The 10,585-nt window shown below is 39.9% G+C and overlaps 1 protein-coding gene across 1 annotated transcript; it reads right to left on the reverse strand.

The window, feature by feature from the left end:
• Nucleotides 1–311: 311 nt before the first annotated feature.
• Nucleotides 312–5,121, reverse strand: C13H5orf24 (chromosome 13 C5orf24 homolog). The gene is made up of 2 exons (XM_035338468.1): nucleotides 4,671–5,121; nucleotides 312–2,708 (listed from the first exon to the last, which is right to left on the reverse strand). The coding sequence occupies exons 1-2, from the start codon at nucleotides 5,095–5,097 to the stop codon at nucleotides 2,668–2,670; spliced, it is 468 nt and encodes a 155-aa protein (XP_035194359.1). The 5' UTR covers nucleotides 5,098–5,121; the 3' UTR covers nucleotides 312–2,667.
• Between the last annotated feature and the right edge of the window lie 5,464 nt (nucleotides 5,122–10,585).

Genomic DNA, 10,585 nt, shown 5'->3' on the forward strand with positions numbered 1-10,585 from the left:
TCTCACAGATTCTTTGTGCATTTTAAGTCCACACAAGCACAAACAGTCTGTCGTAGCTAGATTCAGTTACACTTCAGGGAGACAAGGGACAAAGCAGAACAGATTGTTTGATTTTTAAGCAAAATCTGTATAAGTTGTACCTTAACATTTTACACTTACCTATGACTGAGATGTCGGGAGAACAAATGGTAAACTTACTGCATTTCCATTTACAAAGTTAGAGTTACCAGTCTGATATGCTGCCAATAGGAATCTTAAGCCAGAATTTAAAAAATATTTTAAAAGAAAAAAAAAAAGAGAGAGAGAAAATGTTAGGTTTTAAAGTATTAACTTTATTAATAAATATACATCCATATGATGATGTAAATACAGATCATGAACACTACTCCATTCCCATACACATAATTGCACACGAGTAGCTCAAGTTCATGGACATAAAAACATACACAGTATCTAATCAGGCTTTTTACAGCAGAGGACAGGGTGCTGATACTAATTATTGAACAGATTACTGTTTCCCCCAAAGTAAACCTGTGGAAAAGCAAATGATGAAAGATTAAAATATCATAAAGTGGTTCAAACTTCAGAATACAGATTTACCTATTTGGAAAAAAAAAATCACAAGGAGAAAGGTCTAATCTCTACTAAAGTCATAAATATATTTAAGCAGTGTTAAAATATATGCATTAAAATAGAGAAGAATAAACTTCTTTTGTGGTCAGAAATTAAGTTTGCAGTTCAAAGTATTTACGATTATTATCAATTGTTTTAACTGTCAACTCTAGGGATAGCATGAAACGTTATTATACATACAACAAAGAACGGCAGAGTCACAGCTAATGAAGCCATCAGACAAATGACTTCACATTGCTCTCTGCCTTTTAAAGCTCTTCGAAAATGGGGGAGGGAGTTCAATTCACATCTGAATTACTCTGTGTATTGTAGTTCCAAGTAATTCTTTTCACATCACTTTTCACTGACAAGGCTTGGTTTTGTCCTGACCAAACTCTGAATTCTTTCAGACGAAATGAAAATATATTCATTCGGAACAGAGATCTTTAATGGCTCTTGATACATAGTTATTCTGAATAGGCTAAACTAAATCCAAGATATAAAGAACATTGCCTTAACGACAAGGCTAACAGCTGATTTTAAAAATACTATATTTAATATCAAAGTTAGCCACTTCTGATGGTATCTGTTTTATTTCTGCCAAAATATGGTGCTAGCATCTTGAATATGTCCAGTGCAAGACTTTATAGTAGCAAAATTATTTGGTTTAAGTTTAAGTAAATTTAATCAGAAACTGAATAGTAGTTACTATATGTATATTAAACAGTGAACTTGTATAGCATCATTAAGGAATAATAGCAAGCGAATACATTTCCTTTATGTATAAATAAGACGTTAGGAACTTGATAATTAAAAGAAATTATTAAAAAACAAACTTGACATGTCGATCTTCTGAACAGTGTTAACACACAACGGTGATCCTAGCTTATGAATAGCTGAATTATGATATATCATATAAAATAAGCGATTTACCTTACAAGTTATGTTTTCATACTACGGGGGAAAAGGCCAGTTTTCCCACTGGTACTAATAAAGTTTAGGCATTAACATGCTGTTTCAGTGTTTATGGTGGAAAGAAGAATGTTTTTTTTTAAAAAAAAAAGCACAATGTATTCTCTAGATTATACATAGGCAAAGCAGAAGTATTTGAAAAATTCCATTCCTTTTTCACTTTGAATCTCTTTCTTCTTTATTTATCCCCTCACAGCCTGGCACCAGTAAGCTACGGTCAGATGTCAAATAAACCAGAACTGGGAAATGCCCAGCAGCACACTTCTGGTCTCCTTGCTAAATCTCGGGTGCCAAGCAGCCCTTTACAGACTCTGCCAACACTTTCCTACTTTATGCTCATCATTTCACAATTGACAACGTTAATTGTTTTTTTACCGGGATTATATTTCATCAGATATAATTAATAAACACTGTAATGAACAGAAATTGCTTAGATGATTTCATTATTTCATCAGCATACTTGAATACAAAATTCATTATACTAGCAGAACAGTAATACATCTGCATTATCTCCCGACACACAGCACAGCACCATTGAGTAGATGCACAAGTGAGAAATGAAACAGGAGCAAACGGGATAAACAGAAGGAGGTAAGAAGTGGAGTTTCTCCAAGGTACAGTGGTGACATGCAACATGTTCCTTGCCAGCGAGGTGTGACACTCCTGTAGTTACTACATTCAGCTGAAGAGGACTGCTTTCCCAGCTGAGTTCAGGAAAGAACTTAAAGCAGTCTTTTGTTGAAAAATCATGATTAAAAACAGCCAACACAGCACGGATCCTGAGGGTGAATTAACTCACGTTAGCATTTTGCATGTGTCAGAAGTGACATCGTTCTGAGAAAGATTGCTAAATTTCAGGCTTGCGAGTTTGTTGAGGAACAGAACGTGTAACTGGATTTCATAGCTTCAGCATGAAGAAACCATTTTAGTAGCAGTTTAGCTGCCATTAGTTCGTGTATCGACTAAGGAGCCATCCAGTACAGTTGAGGTTCATTGTCTTAGTTGCCAGTGCATACACAGTTCCCCAAAAACAATTCAACACACCTATTGTAAAGTACAGCATAAAGTCCAGCTCATTATGTGTTAGGCATCACTGGAACACCTGAAGGCTTGCTGCTTTTTTCCTGATAAAAAAGGTATGAAACATGACATCTGTTTCTTAAGTTGTCATCACTGAAATCAAGAGTTCTCATCAAAATGACAGCAGGCCAGAATAGCATTTACATTAACAAAAATTATCAGTACTATTACTCAATCAGCACAAGCTCTAATTAACCCATTTTCTTCTGCTCCCCAGATCTCCAAGCTGTATATATTCCCACCCCAGATATTAGAAGCTGCAAATTTACCATAAAGTCACATTTTACTTCAAACAACTTAAACTTTCTTCCAGGTGAAAAAACGCTTTAATTCCAGTAAAAATAAATTTAGAACACACAATATGCAACATTGAGGACTGATTTTTTTTTTTTGGAGTCTAGATTAAAGTATGTGCACATGTTTTACACACACACACACACACACACACACACTCTCACGCTTAAAAAAAATTAAACACGCCCAGTTGAAAAATGGAACATTTCTTTTGGAAGGAGGGAAGGTTTTAGTTTGAGTCAAGAAAGGTATTTATAGTCAACCAACAACATTTTTTTTCAGCTTGCATGCATAGATGAATTCCTATGAAGTACTTTATATCTGGGGTCCAGCAGTGCAGTAAACTGCATCCTGTTTGCATCAGCTATACAGTTTGCTTTTATAAATCGTGAAAATGGTGTCCTTTGGTAGATACATAACCTTCCATAACTTAAATATAGTATAAGTGTCAAACAATGAAATATCTGTAGTTCCAGGAATATCTGGCAATACTAAGTCTGAAAACTTGGCAACAGTGTCTATTTAAAAAGTTTAATTTGTAAACATTATAGATTAATACTTTAAAAGCTATTAAACTGTCGCCACCTAAGCACAGATTTTAAAGGCAAAAAACAGTGTAAATAGCTATTTACAGATTAAGAACGTACTGTTTAATATTAACCGAGTGCGTAACTAGAATGAACAGTACTTAATTTCTTACAAAATATTTCAAATTTTAAAGAATTATTTGTGGTTTGGTATACGTACTATCAGGCATTTCAAAATTACAGAGCAGAATCCTGTATCAGCATATCAAAAAGAACAGCTATCACCTAAAGGCAAATGAGCTTGCATTAATAAGGCGCTGTGAAGCTGTAATGCGCTGCACAAACTTTCAGCTTTCTTTAATCCTTTCAAAAACATTTTTGGAACATTAGTTGAAATCAACTTAATGCTACAGCTCCAGAAACAAAAGCCACCTGACATCAACACTGAAAAAAAAGGTTGTTTTTTGGTCTGTTTTCTTAAGTTTCTAAGTATCTGTTCGAGGTCTGTAGAAACTCCTGCAGGAGTGGAAAACATAGCTTGCTTTCTATTCCTTCCTTTTAAAAAACACACAGGAACTCAGAATTTTGCAGTTGTTACTAGTTAAACAGTCCCAAGCATTTTCTTTATCAAGTAAGAACTCATCTGGATGAGTTCCTTATTGAGAGATAGGCCACATCACGAGCCAACAGCCAGCTAATTCTATCCTCCTTATTTCAATTACTTAATGCATAATCACAAAACTAGATTTACCAGAAACTGAATGTAAAACTAGGAACACGAATATTACTCAGAGACACCATGGTATATGCATCAGTTGAGACTTGCTAATAATTTATGATTTAGAAACAACAAAAAAACCCTTTATACCAGTGCCCTCTCAACATTACTTTAGAAGTTACTGAACTGCACCCATACACTATGGCATTATTTGAATAAAAATAAAAACTAGAAACTCAAACGTATGCAAATGCTACAATAAAATGCAAGAAACATGCCAAAATCCAAAGTAAAGCAGATTAGTAAGGAGTTACTAATTCCTTCCTTTCATTCATTAGGCTGTTTGAGTTTGCCACTAGTTTCACCAGCAGCATGTAAGCCTCTGTTATGCACCATAGGATAGGGAAAAGCTGCACTGCCACAAGTATAACTTAGATTTGCAAGCCGTGATAGAGCTTTAATGCTACCTGGAGGTCTGCCTGGGCTGACTTTGTATCCTGCTGCTTTAGTTGTACCCAAGGGTCTGCCTGGACTTGTCTTAAATCCAGCTGCTTTGGTGGTCCCCAGGGGTCGACCCGTGCTGGTTCGGTACCCTGCTGATTTTGTGGTCCCTGATGGCCTTCCACGTTTCCCAGATCGGTTGAGGTTTTTCTTTTTCTTTAGTTCGTCTTTTGTCTCTATATTCCTGCCACTCGTGGTCTGCAGGTGTGATTCATTCAACGGATCTTGTCTCTGGCATGCAATCGGTTTGTGGCTGACTGCGTGGCCGTATTTGCTTTGCTGCGTGGCATACAAGTCAAACTGATCAGCAGACCTCACGGTGTCTTCGTTAAGGCAAGAGCTCTTGCCGGTCCCACAGAAAGCTGCATTACTGCTGGCGACAGGGTGCATCATTTTCTATCAAAAACAAGAGAGACAAAGGTGTATCAGTATATAATGCTGCAGCATTCCACATAAAAGAATCTTTGAAGAGTTACCTCTGTTTCCTAAAGTGAGCACAAACCATTTTGCCTCTTTTCAGTAAACATAATTGATGTCAGTAAATTACTTTTTTAAATGAAAAGTTTTAATAAGCTTTCATTTGAGGGTTTGCATGGTAACCCTCTACACACAGTTAAAAGCAACTATTTAAAATATGTATTATTCAGGTGGCATAATTAGCGGAGATGTACATTAAAGAACTGAACAAAAGCACTTCAGCAACCAAAACATCTAATATCCACCCATTCTGATTTCAAAACCCTTCTAACCGAATCTCATCTAACCTCTAGCTGTTCCAGTTGCAAGATTAGCCTACCATCCATGGAAAAATACCATCTCCTTCTCCTGATTTAGCAGATCTAGGCTCCTAAAGATTTTGTTGTTGTTGTAACTGCAGCAAATTAATACAACACTAATCAGTTTTGTTGCTTCTTCTCACGATTATGTAAGAAACACAGAAACAGGTCAGATGCTCAGCACGGCAGCGGTGCCGCAGCTGGGGAAGCAGAGGCACACAGCGAATCTCACGCGAAGCAGAAGATGCCAGACCACAGAAGTGCCACCGCTGTCCTCGTTAGGTGAGCAGGTACAAACTGCCAGTGACACAAACTGTGCTCAGGACGTTGGGAAAAGCCACACAACTTGTGCTGATATCCATGTTGTCACGCACCTCCCAACATACTGGGAAACAACCGTGAGCCCTCACGATCGAGCAGTGCTTTACACAGCCTGCACTTCATCACTAGACTACCACGGCTCGAGTTGTGCTCCATTTCGGAGGCTTGCTTGTTCAAACAAGACTCATCTTCAGGAGGCTGGGAGGGTGACACACTGCACGCTGCTGCATCAGCCCGGGCCCAAGGGACGGCCTGGCAGCCTGCTGGCAGCAACCAGGTCAGGCCTCAGCCCGAATTACAAGCCACTGCTTCCACACGGATCGGTGGTGCTCCTGTGAAATCCCTTCAGCACGCGTACTGGGGCAGAGTCACAACAAATAATATTACTGCATTACTGGTGGCCTACAGCTTTATCAGTATTAACACTTGTAAATAGTAGCTGCACACGTACTGCCTCGCGTTCCCTCACGGTGGAGGTGGAAGGAGCCAGCGAGGCGCTCGACGCACCAGGGTGATCTCACTCAATTCGCCTGCGTTGGCTCGACAGCTTAAATAAGCTGAAAATACTCAGTCCAAGATAACATTTAACCATGCCGAAGACAAGATTAATCCAATCAATATCTGGCTCTTGAGAGAATTTCTGTGCCCTCCGGTCATGTTTAGGAGACTAAACATGTCTTACTGTGGTAAATTTCTCTAGGAGATAAGGTCTGGAATATTCATGGTATTTTGCCTGCAGTAGATATGAAATATCACCTAGAACTACTACAGCTAAATTCTACCATTGATTACTGAATTTATTTGGCAGTTGTGAAGGTCTCCTCCCAGCCAGAGGAAAAGAATACAGCAGAAACGGTCTGTTTACCCAGGAGTAAATCCCCGTGCCCTTTCCTTCTGATTATAATGGTTACATTCCCTGCTCTTACTCCCAATTTACCTTGGCTTGACAAGCGCACATTACAGCGTATGCATTACTCTTGTGCAAATATCTGAATATGGTTTCATGCCAAATAGTTAAATTGTGATAATAATATAATTTAAATAATACATGGTTCTAGCGGAGATTATCCATGTGCTACAATTCTGAATGTTGAGTGTGGCTATGGTAGAACAAATACGAAACCACTGTTATTGCAGGTGTTGACTAGCAAGTGAAACAACTAAGAATAATTTGCAAGCCTGCATTTAGCAGAGAACAAAGAAAATAAGATACAGGTCAAGAAACCAAACAGACTTTTTGGTGCAGCAATAAAAATGGAACTTAATGTTTTCTACTGTTAGCAGTCAAGAAAACATTACCTTCCTTTAAACCCGCTACAGCCCACAAAGTCATGACAAATACCTGAGATTTTTCACAATATGTAATTGCAAACATAAGGGTTTTGTGGTAATGTATTTTTACTGAGGACAGGGTACGCAGAGCGACTGAAAGGTTATTCAGCTGTTCGTTGATACACTCGAGGACACTTGGAGCAGTTAGTTCTAGGCTCAGCGCTCACTTAAAACACCAGAATACTGGCTTTGGTCCCAAAAAGCCACTCCGAGCTCAACTACCACAAGACCAGTCCAGCTGCCCAGTGTACAAGGGAACACACCAGACCAGGGAGGAGGCACTGAACAATGCAGCGCCCTCGAGGTTTCTCAGCAGACTGCCCACCTTCTTGATTCACTCCTGTCTACGCCCGTGTTCTTATTCTCTGCTTTCTCTCCTCATCACAACCAGGGGGACTTCTCCTATTGACGAAATCACCCACCTTTCCTTGGGAGAACCACGGCAGGTCCTCAGATCCAGGGGAGGCATTCTGTTGTACCTGCCAGACCCTGGGTTTCACCACCACACGTATGTGTTTGCGTGCGTGTCTGCCACAACAGCCCTGACAGCTCCTGACAAACACCGCCGGGCCATACAAAACTTGGCCGACGCTGGTTTACCTTGCATCTGGTGGCAGTCTGCATCACTGTAACTGACAAACAGGGAAAGAAATATAAATCACTGTCTAACATTTCTTACAAGAGGGGGAAGCTTAAAAAAAGGCAGTCTGTGAAAAACTGACAACAGATTTTTTTAATGTTTCTTTTTCTCTACATCATTTTCCATCAGATGATGAAAATTTCAAGTAGTACCCAAAGCTTATGTTCTCCGTTTTTGATTTAAGACATTTTAACAAAAAGTTTTGGAAATCTTTATCTTAGTTACATTAATGTGGACACCTCCAGCATAATTTTCTTCATGCACATCACAGTTGGGAATGAGAGAACGAAGTAGGCACACTGCATGAGGCTATCAGCAGAGTGGAAGCAGGCTTCTTGGCAGGGGTACATACACTATAAACAAGGACTGGTATAAAATGCAAAGCTATGCCAGTTTAAAAATCCCACTCTAGCTAAATTGTATAGCCAAACACACACAACTTTGTGTCCAAGCATTCTTCAGTAAAACCAGCCAGAAAAGTTTCCAATGAAACAAAACTTACTTGTTTTAAACCTGTAAATAGATATGTAAAAGATACTTGCAACAGTTTACTTAAATCAGTTTTCAAACTGGTTGAATGTCTCCACATAAACAAATAGTTAAGATGAGGCACTGTAGTAAACAAATTCAGTTGCGTTTCGAGAAGATTTTTACTGGAAAGCGGCTGCAGAGGGTTTTCTGTTTGGATCCTTTTCTATCTGCTAATCTATTTTCATAGAAATGCTTAGGAAGGAAGGAGACAACTGGATAAACTAGCTTTGGAAAAAGAAAGGCAGCGTTAGAGCTTCCTGTGCAATGAAGCACCAGAAGCTCCATGGCTGCTAGAACGAAGAAAGAAATGGGACCATCCATCTGGGACCTGCAAGGTTTTGTTGCTGGGGGACCAGCAGGCCATGAATAACCCCATTTTTTAAAGTATCCCTGCATCGCCACCCTTCTGAGTACCTGCAAAGTTAATTGCTTGAGCACTCCTGAGGTGAACGGGCAGTTTTGTTTTGCACACAGTGCTCATCAGTCAATACACAATGTATGAGGCCGCCCTTACGATTTTTGTATTTCACAGGCAACCTTGCTCCTTTCTGCTGGGAGATGAAACAGAAGCCATATTAAAGGCAAAGCAGACAACAAGCAACTTAAGAAAATTCACCTAATTCCATTGACTCCTGGATAGAGAGAGAGAGTGCTTCCTTTTACCCCGAAGCACAGATTAACATACAGCACGTTCCTAGCTTACAACTGCTAAGGCTTCTTTTACTGGTGCAGCCCATCCCTCTCTCAGCTTGAAACTGTGCCAAATAACAACCAAAAAAAAAAGAAAAAAAAAAAAAGAAAACATGTTCTGTTTGCTATACGAGACCTTAAGACCAAAACTAGTCAAGTCTCGATGCATAAAACACCCTTCTTGGGCCGTGACACGATGCTGTCTTTAGTGTTCAAACATCACCCCCTTCCTTTGCCTTCCTCGTGGCCAGCGCAGGCCGGATGGCAGCTTCCAAGAGCAGAGAAAGTACAAAAGCTGACTGGAAACAGGCACTCAAACATTAAGTATTTTATAAAGTCCTGGACCTGTGACCTGGTATCTGCATTAAACGGAACAATCGGTTCCAACAGGAGAAGCAGGCAGCCCCTCTGGTCTCACCCTCGCCTGCTTTCTGCAACGGCAGCCTGGCTCGCACCGGAGCAGCCCTGGCTCTCAGCAAGCGCTGCTGGCGTCTGCTGAAACGTGCTTTGAATCAGAGCCTCTGAACAAAACTGGAAGCACACCTACAGCTTTTCAAATGACGATACCAGGAGAGGTGAACTCCTATTGCCAACAGGGACCATTTTGATTTTAGTAAGAGTGAGCATATAAAACCCACTCGTATTTCTGAAATTTTCCACAGCTGAGGTTGCAATGGCTTCAACAGCACCGACAGAGCTGTAGGAGACTGTATCAGCACGTTTTCATCATCCTCCAGCCCTCCTTACAGCAAATACACATAAAGTACATGACATAGCACTCAGAAACAGAAGCATTATTTCTGTACCAGTACCCTGCACGTCACTTCTACCAATTAAAATAGTTGGAGGGAAGCACAGGACCAACTCTGTTCGAGCTCCTTGCATAAAGAGCGCTCTATGCCACGTCCAGCAGCGCAGGGGCTGCAGGCTCTGGGGAATGCCAAAGGGCTCCTTTTTGCTGCGGGGGGGGAGTTGAAGAAGCAATAGCACAGACATTTTGCCTTTGCAGACTGCGGCAGAGATACAGTATTGGTTTCGCTCCTCCCTCTCAGGCTAGTGGGTGGGAGAAATATACTTTCATCAGTCAGTAGAAAGAATGAATTATATCAAATTAAACATTTTTCAAGTGGTGCTTTTATTGTCAGCTCCTTTCCTTCGTGTTAACTATTACTGAAATATGGCCTCGCCTGATTTTTAAAAACCCACAGCTGCTTGTTTTCAAAATACAGCACCTTGAGCATCCCCATAAACATAAATATTTTTAAAACACTAAATAAGAAATCTTATCGGTGGCACAACACATACCATAATGTCTGAACCTACATTTGAAATATAATCTACTTCTGACACTAGGTAAGCGGTTCCTCTAACCCGTGCTTATGAAGGACTTTCCACCGTTGTGATCACGTAATAGGATTTTTCTCATCAACTGACACGAGGTAAAATACATTAAAATCAGCCAAAATATTAGACAATTTCTTTACACAAGTGGTTTGCTAGAACCAGCACGGTAACACAAGGCTGCAAATAGGAGAGAGAACGTAATTTGGGAAACAATGTCTTTCTCAGTTATTCTTTGTGCAAAAAGATG

Source organism: Oxyura jamaicensis, chromosome 13 (genome assembly GCF_011077185.1).
Source record: "Oxyura jamaicensis isolate SHBP4307 breed ruddy duck chromosome 13, BPBGC_Ojam_1.0, whole genome shotgun sequence".
Classification (NCBI taxonomy): Eukaryota; Metazoa; Chordata; class Aves; order Anseriformes; family Anatidae; genus Oxyura; species Oxyura jamaicensis.

Coding starts and splice junctions, on each gene's coding strand:
- C13H5orf24 (XM_035338468.1), bottom strand. CDS start 5,097: ATGATGCACCCTGTCGCCAGCAGTAATGCAGCTTTCTGTGGGACCGGC. Junction 2,709..4,670: donor CAGCCCAGGCAGACCTCCAG/GTAGCATTAAAG, acceptor CTTTTTTATCAG/GAAAAAAGCAGCAAGCCTTC.